Source organism: Melanotaenia boesemani, chromosome 13 (genome assembly GCF_017639745.1).
Source record: "Melanotaenia boesemani isolate fMelBoe1 chromosome 13, fMelBoe1.pri, whole genome shotgun sequence".
Classification (NCBI taxonomy): Eukaryota; Metazoa; Chordata; class Actinopteri; order Atheriniformes; family Melanotaeniidae; genus Melanotaenia; species Melanotaenia boesemani.
In genome coordinates, this window is record NC_055694.1 from 27,014,585 (window position 1) to 27,037,728 (window position 23,144).

At 38.9% G+C, this 23,144-nt stretch overlaps 1 protein-coding gene across 2 annotated transcripts; it reads right to left on the minus strand.

Moving 5' to 3' along the window:
- Window positions 1-455: 455 nt before the first annotated feature.
- On the minus strand, window positions 456-5,302 carry krt5 (keratin 5). Of its 2 annotated transcripts, XM_042004234.1 has the most exons (10): window positions 4,627-5,302; window positions 2,895-3,103; window positions 2,726-2,786; window positions 2,528-2,623; window positions 2,261-2,425; window positions 2,053-2,178; window positions 1,726-1,946; window positions 1,573-1,631; window positions 1,456-1,472; window positions 456-1,413 (listed from the first exon to the last, which is right to left on the minus strand). In XM_042004234.1, exons 1-10 carry the CDS (start codon window positions 5,179-5,181, stop codon window positions 1,207-1,209), a joined length of 1,716 nt encoding a protein of 571 aa, XP_041860168.1. In that variant the 5' UTR covers window positions 5,182-5,302; the 3' UTR covers window positions 456-1,206. The 2 variants fall into 2 exon arrangements, with proteins under 2 accessions (XP_041860168.1, XP_041860167.1); XM_042004233.1 differs by having other exon boundaries at window positions 456-1,472.
- Window positions 5,303-23,144: the final 17,842 nt, after the last annotated feature.

Here is a 23,144-nt window from a genome sequence, read left to right on the forward strand (position 1 = left end):
CAAATATAAACTGAGGAGCAGAAAATCTCTCCATTCACTTTTTTGTTATGGGTACGGCTCATTGAATTTACCCACATTAATCACACATTGCATAGAAGCATCTGACAACCTGTGGCATTTTCTATTTGTTGACTTAATGCAACTATGTTGTTTTGTACAAATATATATAAGTTGTGTGTGTGACTGTATTTTTGAAGGGGGATTACATTGTAAACTTAGGTAGGATTCAACACCCACTCTATTGCCTAAATGTGGAATATGTATATTAAACTGTCAATTGTTAGCATGCTATTTTAGTTTGCTAACATGTATAACATTTTATGTACCTAAATTTTATTTATTTTAAAAGTTGAAAAATATTGTTAAACTTATAGATCTCTGAATATTACTACAGTAATATCTGTAGTACTACAGCTACAGTAGTTTAGAAAGTAAGAGTATCACATCAGCCAAAATGAATATCAGCACAGATTTATTTCAGATGTTTTGATGGTACACTTCACAATAAATCTGGTACAACCAGTCAGCCTTAAAACCAATGTATTTAACCTTGTTCAGGGTGAAAATGGAAGCAAAGTGAAATGAAAACCACCATTTATGTAAGGTAATGCAGAGCTCATTTTCTCTCAAAACAGAAGATGGAAAAAGAATTGTATAAATCAAAGATGTGTTATATGTGGCTGCTTTTGTTGATGTTAAACTGCACAATGAGAAAAAAAAGTGAGACAACAGAAGACATTCTGCATAAAAAAGGAGTGATGGATCTTGTGCAATATAACTGTCTGCAAGACTAAACACCCACTCCCCCCTGTAAGAAACTACTGTTGTCATTTTTGTGTGCAGTGGTTGTTGTTTTGTATGGATTCTCTGTCGTTACACTACAAGTACTGTCTTGTCTGCACAACAGCACATCCAGCGGCCAAAAGACAACCAGGCTGACTGATCAAAGGAAGACAGGACTGACTCACAACTTTGTGGCTGTTTTTTGTGCTCTAACAATCTTTCTGTCTCAGCTTGTATTTAGATATTAATTTCTGTCTCTTTCTCTTGGTTGACACGCCCGCTGGAAATGGTCAAGTGCAACATGTTCCTGAGAATGTTCTGTGTCGGCAAGGATGGGGAAGGGGGGTTTGGGAAAGCCTTTATGAATGGGACAAGAGGAGCATAATGATGGAGGAAGAGTGGAAATGAGACGGCCTGGTATATTTAAAAACGACGGGAAGACTGGAGGGTGCTGCTGCTGCTTCTGATGCTGCCTCCACCAACGCTCATGGAAGTCATGCCGCCGCCGCCGTATCCTCCACCAATGCTCATTCCCATGCTTCCGCCTCCACCCATACCACTGCCGAAGCCTCCGCCATAGCCACCGCCGAAGCCACCGCCGAAGCCGCCACCCATGCCGCCTCCCATGCCCATGCCGCCTCCCATGCCCATGCCGCCTCCCATGCCCATGCCGCCTCCCATGCCGCCACCTAGAGATGAGAATAACACATTTTTAAATGCTCAGTGATTACTGACAACTTTCAAGCTTTAGTTTGTACTGGAAATGTAAAGCAATATGTCTATACATACCAATGCCACCTCCTGAGGACTGTACATGGATGGTTGCACTGTCACCACCAGTGAGAAGTCTGCAGTGAAGTTCAGAGGAACAAGAATTTATATTCTAATGATAACTGCACAATGGAAACTGTAAATGTAAGACTGAAATAGTTAATTTTTTACCTGGATTCCTCTCCTTCCAGAAGCTTCTTGTATGTGGCGATCTCAATGTCCAGCGCCAGCTTGACATTCATGAGCTCCTGGTACTCACGAACCTGGCGTGCCATGTCCTGCTTGGCTCTCTGCAGGGCCTCCTCCAGGTCCCTGATGCGGGCCTTGGCGTCCTTCACTGCCAGCTCACCACGCTCCTCAGCCTCAGCAATCTGGGCCTCCAGGTTGGTGCGCTGGGTGATTGAAAAGTTAGCAGAAGATTGACATGAGAGGTTCCATTTTAAGAATGCTGTAAAAATGTAAATCATTTCCTTTCAGCATAGAGTGGGGAAATGTTACCTGTCCTTTAACTGCTTCAATTTCATTCTGGATGCGGGTAATCATGCGGTTGAGCTCAGAAATCTCAGTCTTGGTGTTGCGAAGGTCATCTCCTGCCTGTGTTGCGCTGGTCTGCATTTCCTGGAACTGAAGGAGTGAGATCAGAAATAACTGTTATTACAGACTCAACTGACCTCTCTGCTTTTAACACTGCAGAGTCTCTACTTGCCTTTTGTTGGTACCACTTCTCAGCTTCTGCTCGGCTGTTGTTGGCGATCTCCTCATACTGAGCCCTGACTTCAGCCACAATGGCATCCATGTCCAGGTTACGGCTGTTGTCCATCTCCACAATGACTGAAGTGTCTTTGATCTGTCCCTGAAGCTCGCGCAGTTCCTGCATGCAGCATAAGTTTTTTTTTAAAAATTTTGAAAGAATGCATTTAAGATAATACAGGTAAAATAGCTATTTATATGGCCTTCATGGACATTTTCTCACCGCATCATAGACGGCTCTGAGGAAGTTGATCTCGTCCTGAAGGGCATCAACCTTGGCCTCCAGCTCAATTTTATTCATGTAGGCGCCATCTACATCCTAAAGTTGGACAAGTAGTTTGCATTGGTGAAGGGCCTCAAAGAAATTGATAATTCATGCACCATTTGTTGAGAGGCTGTATAACAGCAGATCCACTCTCACCTTCTTGAGGAGCACAAATTCATTCTCTACAGATGCGCGCTTGTTGATCTCATCTTCATATCTGACAACAAAAAAAGGATATAGAAATATGAGTGGATGGAAAACAAGGTTAGGCATCATTAATGCAAGTTGACTTCTTTATTCAGTGATGTGGCAGTCTTGAACTCACTTGTTCTTAAAGTCCTCCACCAGTCCCTGCATGTTCTTCAGCTCTCCCTCCAGCTTGATCTTCTCATTGCCGAGCCCATCAAGTTGTCTGCGGAGGTTAGCAATATATCCCTCGAACATGCTGTCGATGTTGGAGCGGGTGGTGGTCTGGTCCTGCAGCAGGCTCCATTTGGTCTCCAGCATTTTGTTCTGCTGTTCCAGGAAGCGGACCTAAAAAAAAAAAAATACAGATTCCATATTTTAACTTGCTTTGAATGGGAAGCATTAATAACTATGACTGTAAAATCCTACCACTCACATTCTGTAAAAATGCATCATCAAAAACTTATAACAGACAAATACATTGATGATCGTCCTTTTCTCCTGTATTTGTCATGCTGGTTTTGAGGCTATGCTGATCCACTGAGCCACACCCCTGTGTGATTATTTCACACATATAGCATTTGTATACAAAATATTCCCAGGTGCTGTATTTACACACCCCTCTGGGAACTGATGTTTCAGACTCTGTGCATGGTGGAAACTCTTTGAAAATTTTAACTGAACTGTGTTTGTTCTAAAGAGACTATTATTAGTGTAAAGCTGACATAATCCTGGCACTGTTCTCTTGTTTCTGTGATAAAGATGCAGTTCTCTGACATTCAAGTTTAAAATCCAGACATGACTGAATGCATTTGCATGTGAGCTGAGTACTTTTACTTTATCTCTTGACAAAAGTTTCTGGTGCCACACCTCACCTCAGCCCCTCTCCTAAACACTTGCCATTAGCCACGCCTGGAGGATGCATACTTTCACTGAGTGAACTTGCCTGCCTACAAGCTCAGGAATTATTCCAAGATCTCTGAAGGTGAACCTGTCATACCAAATGAGTGGTCATCCTTTAATTTTGGATTATTTCTGCCATAATTCAGCATAATACATGCACTGAAATGTTTAACGCTAACTCATTTCTTGCTATGACTATTTGATAGCATCTTATTACTATTATTTTAACTTCTTTTCATGTCTGAAGTGTAATATAGAAGAAAACTTAAAACAATCAGGTCTCTAGAGTAAAAACACCTGAGGTTTGAGTACTTTCTTGAGAACTTCTCTTCCTGACAGAACTGGTCCATCATGAGTTTTTTAATTGTAGATCAACACCTAATGAATTGTAAATCTAAAACTTAAACCACAAGTTTAATATTAACGTAGAACTACATTGCAAACAGTTAAAATGTAATCCACTTTCTGCAGCACCACTTAAAAGGTTGCTTGTTTGTGCTGCCATGGTAACAGTTGATAACCTGATCTCCTCTTCCGCTCTCACTGAAAGGCACTGGTCACTGGATACTACCTCTCTAGTGTTTCCTGCCTCTTACTCTGTACAGAACCAGCTGGCAAGAGGCCAGTCATGACTAATTGAAGTTAAAGGCACCAGATGCAGAGCACCTCTTTGAAATAAGGCATGCTGCACTGCAGTTTAAAGACAAAATCATGTTGATGTTTATGGTACTGAGCTGGTCTGTACAACTTGCAGAGCCGTAGGCCTTAAGTGTGCACAGTACTCAGGTTTGGTTTAGTTGAATAGAGCTCATTTAATAGTGTAATATTTAATGAGCTCATGTGGTCCTTTGCAGAATGTTTGCTGCAGTATCAAATTCTCATATCTAACTTTCTTTAATAAAGAAATGTAAGCATCTGTAGTTCATTTAACAAGTATATGACATATAAATGAATAAAAGATTGCCTACCTTGTCAATGAAGCTGGCGAAGCGGTTGTTGAGGGACTTGATCTGCTCCTTCTCCTGGGTACGGACAGTCTGGATGGTGGGGTCGATCTCGAGGTTCAGAGGAGCCAGCAGGCTCTGGTTGACTTGGACGTTTGTGATGGGAGCCATTGCCAAACCTCCTGCACCACCACCCATGCCAAAACCACCACCAAAACCACCACCACTGCCGAAACCACCACCACCACCCATGCCAAAACCACCACCACCACCCATGCCAAAACCACCACCACTGCCAAAACCAGCGCCACCGCCAAACCCGGCGCCACCGCCAAACCCGGCACCACTGCCGAAACCACCACCACCACCAAATCCAGAGCCACCACCCATGCCTGACCTTAGCATTGAGCCACCGGCCATACTAGATGTGGACATGGAGTATGATGGCCTCAGTGAAACAGCGGATCTTGAGGAAAATCCTCCTCCACCAACAGACATACGGCTGCCACCGCTGAGACCACCACCGCTTCCACCATAGCTGGTCCTGGTGGTTTTCACGTTGACAGTTCTGACTGACATGGCTGGTCTGATTTCTTCTGAGGAAGAGGGATTTGCAGAGAAAAGGGAGAACAGAGACAGATAGAAGTTTGGCAGGGCAGTGGAGCACACTAAGAGGAGAGCCAAGTCCCTCAAAGTGACTTCCCTTCGTCCGTGATGGGCTTTTATCTGCCTCTGACCACGGAGGAGGTCCCAGTAACCTCAACCACTTCTGCACCTCCTCCCAACTCTCATCCAATCGCCTGCATCGTGTAGGGTGAACCCACATACAGGTAGATTTGGCTTTGAGCAGCTCAGCCCGTCAGACAGGTAACAGTGCCGCCCTTGTAAATTGATCCAGGCTTGACACACCCAGGTGCTCGCAGTGGAATGGCATCACCGCCCAGGGCGAGGGGGGGAAGGAAAGACATTTTTACTACGACCATTTGACTTAATTAGCTAGGGGCTTTCTAAGAGGTGTGGAAGGGAGTGGAACTCCAGTATGGACTCACCCAACCACTTTTTCTCTCTTTTATCCTTTTGCAAAACTTAAGACCTGCAACTAAAGTTTTAATTTTGAAGCAAATTCTGACTGCTCTTAACAGTAACCGCACATGCATGCATGAAAGCAAAGTACATTTTAATGATGCAATTGTTCATAGTTGGTCCGTAGTGTTCATAATGAACTATGGTGAGCTTTCTGTATTTTTTTCTTTTTTTTATCTTTATAAAAAAGACATTTTTATGTATTGTATACTTTAATTTATACATTTTTTTTCTGAGTTTAGACCCTTTGATAGCTTATTATAGACAGAGTGTCATGCATGCTCTAGCGTGGTAAAATTACTAAATTTTTTAGGCTAAAACAAAAAGAAAAACATTCACTTTTGCAAATTGTAATATGCTTGTTTTTCATTAGCTGTGCAACATGCACAAGTACTGCCTGTTCAAAAATGACCTAATGGATGTAGGAGTTGGATGAAAACTGAACAATTGACTGTCACACTAAAAAAGCTGTGGCTGATTAGGCTTCGGAATAAAAATAATAAATGGTTAGGATTAAATATTCATAAATGCACACTTTCAGGTTTGCACCTTGCCTGAATTATCTGAACTGTACATTGAACAATTTTTTTATTACAATTATCCACAAATTTTGCAGCTTTTTTCCACTGCAGAACATTTCCACAGTCTCTTCATATTGAATATATATATATATATATATATATACATATATATATATATATATATATACAGTATATATATATCCATTTGGATAAACAGAATAACTACACAGCACAGGCAGATTAACTTAACTATGACATTTCTTTAACTCAAAATTTGTTGACTTATAATCTCTCAGATGCATCTTAAAAGTTCAGGTTATAAAGGTTGAGAAAGGACTTAAAAAGAAAAACTGAACTTGATTCAAGATAAATACTTGAGAAATTAATTTTTTAGTAAGTAAAAAATAATATGTAAGTAGCTCGCAGAAAGCACTTAAGAAAAGGAAACTGGTTTTGCAAGAGGTCAACCTGAAGGCAGCGAAGTACTTACCCATAGCACATAATTAGAGTTACACAATGATTGACATTTAAAGTAAGATATACATTTAACTTGTAATATTTAGAAGATCACTTAATTTAAAGCAAAACTGCAAACAGCAGAAAAATTAACAAATTTATCTAAAATGCCACCTAATCTAACCTTAATCCAAGTTTTATGTGTGTGTTCAGGCCTGTAGCTGGTGGTTGCTTCAGGGCTTTGCAAAACATCAAACCATTTATGGCTCTGCTTGCTGTGACGATCATACCTCACTTCAAATCAATGCTTTGCATTAAATTTAGTTGCACAACATAAACATCTATTGCGCTGGTTTAAACAGTTCCATTTAAAAAAAAAAATCATATTAGTTGGGCTCTTTTGATGTAAGATCAGGTTGAAAAGTAGCCTGAGTAAAGGTGAAAAGAGCATTTCTTGTTCTGACAGAACTGGAACTGTCAATGCCTGTTGAAAGCCATCTAACAACTCTTCCCAGACTCTGTCTCGTAGTAGCATCTGAGTAAGCTGTAGGGCACAACTGTGAAAGATGGAATAAGCTGCAGGGCACAGCTGAGTCACGCCCAAAACAAAAATGCCAGAGCTTTACTCTTGCTTTAAAAATGTCCTTGTCCAAGAAAACTGCAGCGTGCACATTTAAAGGAAAATTTTTACAAAATGTTTCCTGTTAATACTGTAGGTGCATCAGCTATTCTAAACAGATTAGATACTTTTAGTAACCTGGTTTGTTTCAGTTAGATTGATTTCATGCACTAGAATCCACCCTGTAATCAGGTGTGAAAGGGTTATTATGAGTAATCCTACTTACATGATGTTTTTTTTTTTTTTCACATCGAAACATGCTTCACCTCCATGCTAGCCCCATTACATCACACCTTGGTGAGTCCAATGATGTGAAAACAAGACATTTCCTCAAACTGAGCTTTACAGCCAAGACGACACATGACTGAGCTTATTTACAGCACCAGATGCAGAAATGTAGATGCAGAAACACTTTTTTAATAGATCAATTCCTTTATTTATCCTGAATGGAGCAATTGTTGTGCAACAGTGGAAGCAATGACACAAGTACACATCAGTCACTCAAAATGTATATATGGTAGAATAAAAGTAAATATACTAAATTAGTAAGGGTAAAAATATAGATCAAAAGTATAGGTTAGCCACAGGATACCAAAATAAATGTAAAAAACAAAGGAATTAAAATAAAAAGATGTAAAACCAACACTACAGGTAAACTATCTTCTTATCCTTGAGGTTAGTAGGGAAATAGCTAAAGGTATAAAGAGTGTTTGTATCTATCAGATTTAGCAAGTGGAAGTTGAACAAGTGAACCAAAGGAACTGGAACTGTTGATGGAGAGGATGTGAGCAGTCTAGCAAGATAGATTCAGCTTTCTTATAAAACTGTAATTTTAAAGGATCCTGTAAAGTTTTCTGAGCAGATATTATTTTTTTCTGTTTTACCCGCAGTGACTGGAACCAACAAATGAAGGGAAAGGTAATCACACACTCAGTAAAAAACAATAAAATGTTTTCATCATGATTGAGTTAACCTAGAATTTGGAGAGTTTTCTAAGACAAAAGAGACCCTGCTGGCTTTTCTTGCATTGCTCTCAAATGCCAACCAATTGTCTATTATGGGTCCTAAATACTTGTAGGACTCTACAATTTCTACATACTGTGTTTCAATCACTGTGCTGTCAGGAGAGATTCGTTAGTGTCTAAAATCTATACACGTTTTCAAAGATAAAAACAAATCTACACCATTTTAGAAAATAGATGACTACGGGCATGAAAGTTTTCATCGCTGTTCAGCAGGGTCACGCTCTGTGTGTCATCTTTGAACTTCAGTATATGATGGTTTTAAAATGTGCTACAGCAGTCGTTAGTATACAGTATAAACAACAGAGTTAAGAGGTGAGCCAGTCGATATTACAGATAGATAAGAAGAGGTTTAAAGTTCGCAAAAGGGTGTCTTTAAAATTTTATTTTAACCCCCATAAAGTAATCCAAAGCAATTTACAAAATAAATGAGTAGTCAGGCCCATAAAAGAGGTCACCATAACAGAACTCTACTTAAATAACTTGTGGCAGAATAACTCAAAGAAAGAAATTAAACAAACTGACCTAACAACTGAGACACGAGGGAAGGTGGTCCATACAGAGAGCATTACACTCCCAGAGGGTAGAATAACAGATGAGGAGAGCTACAAGCACCTTGGCATACCACAAGCAAACGGCAACCACAAAGAAGCCACAAGGAAAGCTGCCACAGTCAAATATCTGCAATGAGTAAGATAAGTCCTGAGAAGTCAGCTCAATGGCAAGAACAAGATCTGGACTATTAACAGCTATGCCATTCCTATGATCAGACACCCTGCTGGGGTAATAAGCTGGCCAAAGGAGGAAGTTCAGACCACAGATGTTAAAACTCGGAAGCTGTTCACCATGCATGCAGGGTTCCACCCCAAATCCAGTGTCCAGAGGCTGTACACTAAATGCAAAGAGGGAGGCCGAGGACTAGTAAGCATCAGGGTCACTTTCCAAAATGAAACATCCAAGCTCCATGAATTCATCAGGAAGATGGCCCCAAGGGATGAAGCACTGAGTGATTCCTTCAGGCAATGGAACCTGGAGGAGAATGAAATGGAGGAACCATCATGGGAGGACAAGCTCCTGCATGGGATGTACCACCAACAGATAGCCAAAGTGGCGGACATGGTTTCTGATGTTTATATACAGATCATCAGTCACAGGTGAACGGGCTGCTTTCTCTGTTTGACAGAACCGCTGTATTCTGTCTGTCATTTACCTGTAAAAGTTGTGCAACCATTCAATATTTTGGTCACGTAGTGGTTTCTCTTGACTATTTGTACTTTGACAGGATTTCAAGTCATTGAGTATTTTTAAAATATGCTTGTATTTCATCTGAATATTTTTGTAAAAATCATGTTTTTACTGACTCAGGACTCAATCAGATATGCTTAGTAATTTTATGAAAGCAAAGCGCATGACTGCTCTCAGCTGTTCACCCATACAGCTGTTCTGTTCAGTGCCACAGTGTTTGTACTTTATTTAACTATTAATACATTATATTTACATAGATTCCTGTTACAGTAGTGATGTTATGATGGTGTTATTTGTCTGTGCGTACCAAGCAATTTGTGCACATATATTTAAAGATTTCTATGCGAAGAAGTCTTTTTAAACACGAAATTATTAGATTTATGAGGTTGAATATAAAATATTTATGTGTAAAATAGTAATGTGCATTTCTGTAATTTGTGAATGTATATTTTTTGTGTGTGTGTTTATATGGTTTACAAACCATGTCTTGCACATACAACCACCCCAAGTGACACACAAATTAGTTTGCAAATCAAATTTTACACGCACACGTGATATTGAGTGGATTTCCTCCTCATAGCTTTCTAGTCAGCACATGTAAAGGAATGTTTGCATGCCCATTTTCTATGTGAGAACCAAACTTGAGATGGGAGTTCACTGAAACTTGGCAAGGGAAACTGCTTAGAGAAGAGTTATTTATATGACACTAAAATTATTCTGCTGTAATTTTTTTGTACCAGTTTTTAAAGTGTTTGTATTCTACAAAACTTAAATGGATCTTGAATCACACCTTATGAGAAAATGCAGATACTGGGTAAAATTAAAAATTAAAAATATACATTCAATCATGTGCTGTTTGTTGCACCTCAGTGATAAGATCAGGTGAGTCAAGTTGAGAAAAAAGCATGCCATCTTTTAAAGGGCAAATGTTGGCTCTTTAGCATGATACTTGTACACTGGAAATAATGCTGGTCAAAGAGGAACCAAAGGTATTTTGCAGGACATGGATTTGGAGTCATGAGTCTGCACATTTATACAGGAAATGGCCACTTTATTAGGTTTATCTTGCAAGTACCAGGTTGGACCCCTTTTTTACCTTCAGAACTGCCTCAATTCTTCAGGGAATGGATCCAACAAGGTGTTGGAAACATTTCTCAGAGATTTTGCTCCATATTGACATGATAGCATCACACGGTTGCTGCAAATTTGTCGGCTTCACATACATGATGTGAATATCTCGTTCCACCACATCCCAAAGCTGCTCTATTGGAATGAGATCTGTGGAGGTCATTGGAGTACAGTGAACATGTGGTCTTCTGCCGCTACAGCGCATCTGCTGCAAGGTTCGACATATTGTGAATTAGGAAATGATATCGTTCATACCGAGGTTGGAACCAGTGGTTGAGTTACTGTTACCTTTACATCATCTTCTGCCAGTCTGCACATTCTCTGATCTTAGACATCAACAAGGCGTTTCCATCCAAACAGCTGCAGCTCACTGGATATTTTCTCCTCAGCTCTATGAAAAAAAAGCACGAAATATTCACAGTAAATGTTAAAGATGTGTTTCATAACTTATGTCTAGAGTATCAATCATCTGACACAATGCTTTGTTAAGCAATAGTCTTTAATCTTTTAGAGACAAAAGAATAAAAAAACAAAAAAAAAACAAAACAGAAACGCCACAAACAAATGAAAACATATAGTTAACCATGACCTGGTTAACTGGGAATCTACACAGTTCAACTATACACAACCTTCCAGCATGTAAGTGCATTATTTGGGGGTGGGTTGGGGTGAGGGTTGGTGAGCAGGACAGGGCAACTATTTTTAAAATTAGGGTGCTTCTGCTCAAATAAACCAAGCAAACCAAGCAAAAGTCTCCTGAAGGCAACTCACTTAAGGTTAAATCATGTTAACAAAGCTGCCTTCAAACACCACATCATGTAAAACCACTAACTGTGATCCCATCTCAGAAGTCAAGCTTCAAGTGTAACTAGAACTTAAAATCCATTTTATACATTTTAATACTAATACTGCTCTCTGTAGTATTTTAGTCATTGTCTTGATCATAATAGGCTGAAATGATTCATTAATATGTATATGTCTTTTTTCAGATAAGAACGTTTTGCTTTTGCAGATTTTCACTGCTTTGTGCATCCTGTTGCACTTTTCAAAGCTGTTTTCTTTAAACTGGAATGTTTTGTTATTAAAGTTTGACGCCAATGTGCACACAGATTAACTACCAGTTCCTAATCATACAGCTTTACATAAACAACTATGTGGGAATGTTATCGGACCGAATCTATCCAGCCAGAGGGGAATTCTACCCAATAAAGAACAACAGCCACACCTTTAGAGTGTTGAAGATGTAGTATGAAGTCAGATACCAAAGCAGCAACACACCCTCTGTCCAGGACACATGACCTTTATTGTTTAGTCTCATAAACAGAAGAAATGAATTACTTGACGTGACTTTTTGTCAGCTTCTTTCAACACAACTAAACCTTTTCACTCGCTGAAAACCAAACTATGGCTAATCAAAACAGCCAAAAACAGTATAAAAACACTCCAGGATTTTAGTTAGCTGTGCTACTCTGGCAGAGACAAGGGAAGAATTCAGTCATCTGCTGCAATTAAGAGATTTTACCCAAATAAAAGACCATGTTTGCTCCTTTGTTACTTACTTTCATGACATTGCAGCTTAATCGGTAAACTGTGAATTTTATTCAAGCAGCACCTGTCAGCATTTTGCAAAGGTGCCGTTCAGTGGCTGACACCCATCTATAATTTTAATCTTCTGCAGCCACACCCAGAACTACAATATCTGAAGGGCAAACTAGCGTAGCAGATGCAAAGCTGAACTTGACAGCAGCTGTGCAGAACCACAGCCTTACATATCTCTTAATCACCTTTAGCAGCAACTAAAACACAATGGATCATTTACATCTGGGGTAGTTTTAAAAAGTGATGATAATTTGTCATATTGGAACAGAAAGTTAGAGAGTTTTAGGATGATTAAAACCTTTAGTGTTCTGGTTAGATGGGATAGAAAGGTTTTTTTCGTTATTTTGTTAAAAAGATAAATGTGTGTCTACTGAACACGTGAAAAGCATCAAGAATTAACTACAGCATTGTTTTCTAAATGTAACTGGATAGACACACATCCTTTAAAATATCTGGCTTTTGTTGAGCTCAGTGTACAGTGTTATTATATAACCTGTTGCATTAATAAAATGAAGAGACATACCATCTTAGTAAATTACATTTAGATAGTACGATTAAATTAATTTTATAGCAACAAGGTGTGACTTTCTCACTGAAAAATAATGCAGAGAAAATATCTCTACACCATGACACCAGCAGCAGCCTGAAGCATTGATACGAAGAATGATGGATTCATGTTTTTATGCCGTTTACTTCAAATTCTAAACCTACCATCGGCATGTGCCAGCTAAAATCAAGCCTCAACAGACTAGGCAACATTTCTCCATCTTCTATTCCCGGTTTTGGTGAATCTGTGTGATTTGTAGCCTCAGTTTCCTGTTCTTAGCTGACAGGAGAAGCAGCCCGTGTGGTCTTCTCTGCTGTAGCCCATCTGCTTCAAGGCTGGACGTGGTGTATGTTCAGAGATGCTATTCTGCATACTTAAGTTGTAACCAGTGCTTATTTGAGGTACTGTTGCCTTTCTATAATCTTCAACCTGTCTGTCCAGTCTCTTCTGACATCACAAAAGACATTTTGGACAAAACAACTGCTGCTCACCGGATAATTTTTGTCTTTTTCTTGACCATGCCTACAAGCCTAAATACATTTAGCTGCTACCATGTGATTGGCTGTAAAACATTATTAAAAAAAGACCATCTCAGTATGACATTGTTCCTATGACTATAGTAGCTGTAAGCTCTTCAATATAACTTTTTTTGTTTAATTACAGGGCCTTTTTAGTCAAACATGATAAGAATCTAAAGGTCCACAAAAAGTCACACAAAAGAAGAAATAAGTAAAAACAAAGATCTAGCCAAATACCTTTCCGTGAATCTAACAGAATACCTTTGGGGGGATTTTAAAGAGATACGTGGAGCAATACATGTACTAGATACTAGAAGCCAATTTAAAAAAAAAATCTCTCCTGAAATTTGTGTAACATTTGTCTCGTCCCTGCAGACAAAAACCAAGGCTCATCAAATTAGAGGATATGCCCGGTACTGGGCTAAAAGTTGCTGTGACTCATGCTGGCCTGTGTTTGTAGCGTCATAAATCTAAACCAAGCCCTGCGATTGAACATGGAAGTTGCTGCAGCTGACGAGCTTTCAGTTGTTGTACTCATGAGTGTAGCAGTGAAAGTAAACTCTGATAGAATCTCAGGTGAAAAACTTTATGCCATTACCTTTTGTAAAAGTAAATCCCTGAATACCTGCTCTTGTAGGCAGACTTAAGTACAATAATGCCTGGATTATGTTAGGCAGCTTTTCTACAAACCAGTTCATGTGAAGTCTGCTGACATATTGAAGTTTGGAGAAAAGATGGGAAATGAACCCATTAGTAATGTCAGAAATCTGATCTTAACTTTAATTTCAAATGACATTAAAAACCTTCTTTTCGAACTGGTTAAGATAAAAAAAAAGAAGAAACATAACAGAAAATTTTCAGAACTCTACATTTCTCCTTTTGTTTGCTCTCCTTTTCTGAAAGTTACTAGCCTTTAAAATGAATGAGGCAAAGGAAAATCAGCAGACTGTTAAACAGTTACATGCAGACCTTGCAAATTTAGCATCTTAGAAAGCAAAACATTGACTGGAAAAAGATTTTGTTCCTTAGATCGCCACCATGAGTTCAACATACACTCATTTTGAGCAACTTCAGGCTTAGTTGTCACAAAATAAGCCTAAAGCTGATTTCTTTACTTATTTGGCATCTTGAACTTTATTCTATTTTTTTCCCATGAGCAATGAAAGGTCTGTTTTGATTTTCCAAACAGTTCAGGAAAAATGAATGCCTGATTTGGTTTCTAGCAGCACTACTTCCTCTTATGTTGGACGGAGACAAACCTCAGGGCTGCATGGCTCAGTGGGTAGAGTGGTTGTCTTGTAACCTGAGGGTTGGTGGTTTGATCCTGGCCTGGAGAGCTCATGTCAAGTTGTCCCTGAGAAAGACACCAAACCCCAAATTTTGGTATCGTTGCAGGTTTAGTAGGTAGAGTATAGGTATAGTATAGTAAAGCGCTATATAAATACTTACCATTTACCATTTTAATGTAAAAGAACTAAATTAAAGAAAACAAATACAAAAGGATTGACAGGATTAGTTGGTGTGGGGTGGTTAGTATGGACCTTTCCAAAAAAGTTACCTTACCCACTTTGACTCCACCAGGAAGTACCCCATATGAGTTTCTTCAAAGTTCCTTTTGTTAGCATTTGAAATAAACACAGCAGCCAGCTTTCAGCTGGACTTTGCTCTCCCTTGTGAAAGTAAAAGCAAAGATCTGTTTTTGTCATTTTCATAGTAAATCATATGTCTTATGTCTATGGAAGTTGTCTTACAGACGTCTTTCCCACTTTACACTTTGACAGATATGTATGTCATTAAAAACCAGTGAAGGTGTTTACATCACTTCATTAGGTCAGCACGTTGGTTTCAGATGGTACTTAATACCACCTCTCCACTTGAGAGAGATTTACGAGTTTCAGAAAAGTTTGCATGGACAGAACAGCTGTGTTAACAACAGAGCTTTAAAAAAAGATGTAGAGCAGGTAGGATGAAGAGAAGCCAAAATAGCAGGAAAGACTCCCAGAGTAAGACAGGAAGAGCATGTAAACAAGGAAAAAGTGTTTGAAAATAAGAAAAATGCATTAAAAAATGTCAAATCTATATCATTATACAGTCAAATGCTGTTATTTGTTCACACATTTTAACTTTTGAAAGATTAAAGCTGAAGTAAATGATTCAGTTTCATCATTGACATCAGCTGTTCTCAAGGTGAACTGTTGATAAAAAAACTGCATTAAAATAAGATAAAAGTGAGCAATTTTCACCAACATTTGCAAAAACAAATGTTTAAATGTTTAAAACTGTTTTGCTGACTTACCACCCACTCAAAGTTATATGAGATACGTGACAGGTGTGCCAACTTGCTGGACCACACTAATATTTACAGGCCTTAAACCCCTGGGGCATGTATGAGGGTATGCTGCAGATCATAAATCAAACAGTGTGTCCTGACATCGCATGACACTTTAAACAAATGTGCGCGTCACAGGTAGGTATTATATTTTAAAACTTTCATTTCCGCAGTGCTGTGCATGCCTAAGTGACATGTACCCCAGAGATGAGGTTCAGCTTTTGTGTTTACCTTCAGAGCATGAGTGTACTTGTCAAAGTTCATCTCAGCTGTTATGTAAGACCTTTTCTCATTAGCAGTTGGATAATCAATCTACTCCTCTACAGATGAGGCTACCCTATGGCCATGCTTCACGTAGAAGAGTAGCTCTAAGCTAAAACATGGGAAAAGTTGGCATGGATCCTTTTTTTTTTTTCAGACATTTAAACATCATGTTTTTTTCTTATTTTTTGATAACTTAGCACATAATGATGGTTGATTTTTTCTCTTTTTTTTCTAAATTCCAGGCTGTTATTAAGTCACTGCAAATACAACTGCAACAGTTTGAGGTACTCACAGCATTTATAAGATGTCTTCATTAGCTTAATGATAAATGCAAACAAAATTATAAATCTTGATGTAGCCAATTTTACATTCAACAGCACTAAAACAAAACAAACATTGCAGCATAATGCTGTGCTGTATGTTGACTAGTGAGGATAGCAGAAACAAAAATACTGATTTAGAAAAGTCACCCTCCACTGTGTCTGTACCTTTTATTTTTTTTTATCCTGTCCAGCATCATGACAGCAGAATGATGCTCTGGCTGCCATATTGTGCAGAACAAACTTACTCTGCTATGAGGACCCTTATGGATATGGGTCTCCGCTTGAATCATAAATGTTATTCTTTATTATTATTTTAAAATGTGTCTTTGCTTATAACCGCTGGACTGGTGAAACAGCAGAAGCTAAAAGGTAGAAAGAGGAGAAATAGGAAAAGAAAAGACGGATAAAGGGAAAATAAAAGAAAAGGTAGAAAACAAAAAAGATAAGGACCACCACATCAAAGATAAACAGAAAAACTAAACAGCTGCTGCACCTGTAAAAAAACAGTAAACATCCTAAAGGCTTTTAAGAAAACACAACAGACTATGTGGGTGTGTATGTAGGTGTGTGTACTAAGCATTAGGGTTGAGTTGTGCTGAGTGATCATGCAAATGCAACTAGGCTACCTCCAAGGACCAGAGGCAGACCGAGAGGGCCCCACACCCCGGGCAACCAGCAGCCACCACAGAGAGCAGAACTGAGACAGCCCACCGCAGGATATGCGTCCAAGCACAAGGAGGCAGAGGAAGGCTCCAGCCAGAGCCCCCCCAGCCCCACCCCCGGTCCATCAGCCCAGCTAGGCACCGGCCCCGGCCTGGCATGAGCCAGGGACAGAACCCAGGACCCAGCGTGCCCAAGGGCCACCCAGCACCCTGAGGAAGGCACGGCCTGACACCCGGGAGGTAAGGCCAGCCCAGACAGCCGCCTTTCCTGTTTCATGTTTTCTCTTAACCAACCTTTGCACATTTTTACACAACTGAACATATTTATGTCCAGATGCCAGTGTGGGAACCTACAGGTTAAAGTCAAATAATATTATGCTAGGCTCCCAGATTAGGCCCTGATACCTGAATATGAATATCTGAACAAAGTTACATAAATGAGTAAATATATCTTGTTTTGCAAGTGGTTCATTGTTGTTCACTGACTAAAAAGGCATTCAAAACAAAGAAGCAAATACAAATCTAAATAAGATGGCAGAAAATGGTTTGGTGACTGTATTTTGGTAGTGTTTCTGCATTTTGCTTTTACCTGTCATTCCTACTAAATAAAAAGCAGACTAACACAGAAGCTAAGAAAGTTTCTGGTAGCAAAAATGATGTTTTTTTTGCCAAGAGATTCTAGAGATCTGTAGCACAGTCAAGGGAAAAAACCTCCAGTGCGCGTATGCCTTATCTGCAGTGTCCCACAACACAACGAAGTAACAAACTCAAACACTTGGTGGTGGACAACCACCACTAAAGGCCTATTTATGCTTAACGCAGAAGATACACAGACTGACGGACAGTTTCCCCATCTTGTGCGTCAGTTACGTAATTTGGTCCGATTTCAGGGAACTTAGTTATCTGTCGCTTGACGCAGAAGACGGAGCAATACCACCGGAAATCGTGTTGGCAACTCACAACCAGCGAAAGGAAGAAACCAGAGAAGAAGAAGAGGAACAGCAAGAAGAAGCTTCACCTTAATTTACATCAGCAGAGAAGAAATGTGATCTTGAGGTAAAAAGCACGCTTACAAGCATATCTTAAGCGTATTGGATTGTTTTTTTTCACTTTCTCGTCCAACTACAACTTACCCCAGTAGTTGTGCCTCAGTCACATTTGAAAAGGTCATCTGAACTTAACAAACAGGCAGTGAGTAATTAGCCTCATCCCACAGGAGCCACTTCGACTAAAGCAGGCAGCAAGCAAGCATGATCAGTTATTTGATCGTGACATCTAAAAAATGCTAAAACTTAACTACAAAGGCTTGTAATAAAAATGTTCATTCTCTTGACAATTTTTTGCACTACAATCTGCATATATATATATATATATATATATATATATATATATATATATATGAATGATCAAATATATGATAGATTGATATCCTTTTTTAGGTACAGAAATCATTTAGTAATTTTTTTTTTTTTTTTCATTTTATAATGAGACTCTACCCTCTGCATAGATAAGTGACATCTGCAGCTATTGGCAAAATAGTATTGAATAGTATGATGCCACAAATGTGCAAACTAGTTTAAGATTTGTTTAGCTGTGTTTCTTGGAACGGTTACCTAACGCATCACATCTGTCATCTCCTAACATAACATGTCTTGAATGTAGCATTTTGGCTGCAATCCCAGTTTCTAGTTGACGTGTAAATTCTCAGCACAGTAAAACTGTGAGAAGAAGCTAAAGATGAAGCTAACAAACATTTTAAAAGAGGGTAGAGTCTCTCTTTCATAGCACTGCAGCAAATGGTTGATGGGACACTTTAAAGGACTGCAGTGGTTTTAAACTCTGACTTTCATTAAGATTCAATACATTTAGAAAATATGAAACCAATGACTATGTGAAAGTCTTTTGCATCTGAAAGGTTACATGTACATTTTTTAATGCTTTGGATTCTGCCTTTATATTCCTATATCCACAAATCTGCAAAACATGTTTGATCTATTTGAGCTAGAGCTTAATTTACACGGTGGCTGATCTACAGGCATCAGTTATTCATCTGAGATTTTCATGGGTGGCTGGTGTTCACTCCTCGGTCATCCTTAGACCTCAGAGTTTATGCACAAAGACAGGCCCTGACAAGACCTAAATCTGTTCTAGTAACTGCTTTATGAGATCTTTTCCTTTTTTTCTAAGATCTGTTTCATACTTTGAGAGTTATGCTGCTGCCTTGCCTCAACCTGCTTTCTCCTGGCAGTGGTAAGAACAAGCCTTGCCTAAAGGCACCAATCAGTGAAATGAGCAGGCTGTAATAAATGTGTTAGGCAAGTCTGGATAAAACTGACAGTGAAAGACTAAAGATGAGCACTGGGTGCCTACACCTTTGAAAACCTCTTTATTTGGACTTTGGGGTTACAGTGACAAGCCAGAGCAAGTACTGGGTAGGAGACAAGGAAAGGACCTATGAGACATCTTCTCTCACACACAGGAAGCTCAAATAACCTTTTTTACTACTCAGTACAACTAACTATGGGTCAGTAATATAAAGTAACAAATTCATTTACCAAAGCAGTGCACTTAACAAAAATCTGACCTTCTTGTACACTACATTTACTTCTACTCAACTACCTTACAGAGCAATAATGTACTTTGTTCCCCCAAATCAATATAAAAAAATATTTGAAAACATGAATTAAAAAAAAAAAACCTAATGTTTCTAGTTATGCCAGCTCATTTTCTTAACTTTAGGTCCTTGCCTAGAATATCTAAGCTTAATTCCAGAGCAAGCTGCAGCTCTGTAAGTCTAAGTATTTGAGACATGGGAGCAGATTGAAACAAGAGAAGCAAACAAACCAAACTGAAAACATGTAAGGTGGTCAGGACAATGCTGTGCATGTACACTTTAAAGACTACGGTTTGTTACAAGTTTTTGTTGGCTGGGCCATACTTTGCTCGTTCATTCATGCATATGCATCATCAATATTTGGGAACTTTGGGGAATTCTAAGTGGATATGTAAATCATTGTCAAACGACATGAGAATTTAAAAGTATAAAAGTCCATTTTTGAACACTCAAGTAGTTTTCAATGCACAACACCAAACATAAGCTATTATTAATCTGGCATAAACTTTATGTCTGAGCTGGTAACTGAGGCTTGCATATTCATCCACACTGTGCCTCTCAGAGTGCAACACTTCTGCCTGTTAAAAGCTGAATATGTGTTCTTGTTTATTGTGGGACACCAACATCTCCACATCCATATAAACAGTTGGATCATACCCCCATGAACTCCCAGAGGCAGCTGAGATTTTCTTGTGCCACACTGAGCTAGTTAAAAAATGTTTTTCAGTAGGAAATTGTAAAACCTTCTAACAGCTACTGTGCCTAACACTGGGAAAAGGCTGAAGGTACAGTATGCCTGGACATAATCTCATTTCAGATGGACAGAAACAGAGTGGGTGTGTTCTTTGTTCAGACAAGTCCAAATTTCAGCTTCTTTTGGGAGAAAACTGACAACATATTAAGACAATCTGTAATTGTAATTAGAGAAAGGTACAGGTTTGTAAGAGTATGGCAGTGCATCAACGCTGCTTCACTGGCACCTGTGAAGGTACCACTGAAGCAATGTGGATACTGGAATTTTGGAAATATATGCTATTATCAAGGTGACATCTTTTCTCAAGAGGTCCATGGTTATTACAGCATGACAATACCAGACCTCATTCTACACAATTTCTAACATTGTGGTTTCACACATAGTGTGTGTGTGTTTGATTTGGCCGGCCTGCAGTCCAAAGGCCTCTACTACGAAGCCGGATTTTCTCTTATCGAGATAAGAAAACCCGGGGTTTTCTGAACGATGATGCCGGTTCACTTCCTACAGGGATAACTCAGCATGGTAACTTAAGCTGAATGACTAACCTGCTCTGGAGCAGGTTATGTTCTGGATAAAAGATCAGTGAGTATAAAAGCAACACCTCCTGACCAATCAGTTCTGTTGGAAAAATGGCTGCCCATTCCTAGAACATCCTGTCCACTTTGATGAGCATATCACAAGGGGAGAGCTTAGGAGAGAACAAGTTTTTACTGGTAGATGACTAAATAAATACTTGTCACCGACCGCTTTAAAGAATGTTTGTGTACTTGTTCTTGACTTGTTCCCAACTCTGTTTAACTCCACTAAGGTTGCATCTAAAATAATGAGGTTAATTATAAATGGCCGAACTGCAGTACCTTGAATTTATGGAAAGCACAGCTTGTGCCATCATGGTGAGGAATTAATATTCCAACACAAAATGCGCTCATGCATGGTTGCTGAGCTTCTAAAGAGCTTAAAGGAAAATATAAAAGAAAGGAAGGTCACTGAGGAAGCGCTCTGCCCAAAATATCTGTGCTGTAATAAAGTGAAACTGAGTGATCAGAGTGCTGTCCGTTTATATTGTAATTTGTATAATCTCACAAATGTATACATTAACAGAGTCAGCTATTTTCTGCCAGCATTCCTTCTTGGCTGTTGCTGTGGCAACAATGTTGCTTTTGGCCTGAATGATGTGTTTAAATTCTTCATTATATTGAAGAATAATTGTCTGCTCCTCCACAGTAAAGTAGGCTGCTCTGCAGGGTTCTCCATGTCTGCGATGGGTTAGACGCTGCAAACACCACCCCTTTTATGTGAGCGTGCACTGATCTAGATGGGTACAGTTACAGAGGTGATAACCAGCTTTGTAGTACCGCTTATCAGGAATGCAAATGTCTGGGTAAATCAACCTAACTACAACAATTAGGAAGCTTTAAACATGATTTGACTTTACATGCTCTTGGCATCAAATTTAAAATGTTATATTTTCTAAATACACTGAAGTTAGTAGGTAAATAAAGATAAAGATAATCAACAATTCCCATAAGTTTTTCTTGTATTAAACAAAAAAAAAACTACATTAAGAATAGATTGCCAGTATTGTGTAGGACTACTTGTTTTGTTTAGTGCTTTGATTTAGGACTTGATTCAGACTTGTGTTCAGAATATAAATGGATGACAATGGACAGAGGGGCTTTCAGATAAACTCAGAGCAACAATCGAAGTGATCTACAAGTTTACATCTACAAGTTTACCACACCGTACAAGTAGTCACACATGAGAAATGGACTGATGAATATGTCCAAACACAGTGAACAGCTGTTCCAACAGTAAATTTAATTGATTATTACATATTGAAATACCTTTAAAATTTTACAAGATGGAAAATTTGTTGTCCAAAGTGTGTAACAACGCAATACTACTTCTTTGTGGGAAACTCCTTGTGATTTCAGGTTGCTGCATGTTAAAATGCTAAATACTACTGCTGCGACTCCTATGCACATTATTCTTTAAAGGACATAAATTCGACATCAGACCAGATAATTGAAATAATGTCACAACATCAAAATGACTGATGTGAGTGAAGCTTAAATTTTGGGGATTTTTTTTAAGGAGACACCGTGCCTTAACAAAGCTGTGAGCCAACTAAGGAAACTTTAACAGGTACACACCCACTTTCAAGTCTTTCTCTCTCTTGCAGTGGCATGCTTTTCAATCTTAGCAAGAAAATAGACTGAGAAAAATGGCTGTTTGGGCCCAGTCCAACAGCATTAATCCACCTGGATTTTCTTGTAGCACATTGAATTTTTGCAAATAAACTTGCAATTATCCAGTTTCTAATATGAACTGCTAATGGCTTAAAACTTTCTAATAGACAGATAAAAACCCTGTTCACCATTAGAAATGCACCATGTGCTCTGGAGGAGAACAAATCCTTACTGGAGCATTACTGGGATTTAAAAAAAAAGTGCTCTGATCTGATGAGTGCAATCAGTGCAGAAAACACACACACAGCAGTTCTTGACAGCAGAGTGACAAGGATCAGAAAAGGCAGTCTTCCATAACAAGGTACGTTTCTTTGATGGTGGATGGAGATTTGTTGGAATTACTATCCATAGTAAAAAATAACATAAATTACAGTATGTTTGCTAAATAAATCCTGCCTTGTTCAAACCATTACTTAGATGCATTTCCATAAAAAAAAACAACTCATTTTCAGTTTAGAAGTTAGCATTTTGTGGTGTTTAATCTTTTGGTGACAGATCAGAGCTGTTACACTGGCTCAGTTGGGTATACCAGCAGTATGCACAGATGTTTCAGATTAGATTTCATTGCTGTTATTCAGATTACATACCATATAGCGAATATCAAAATAA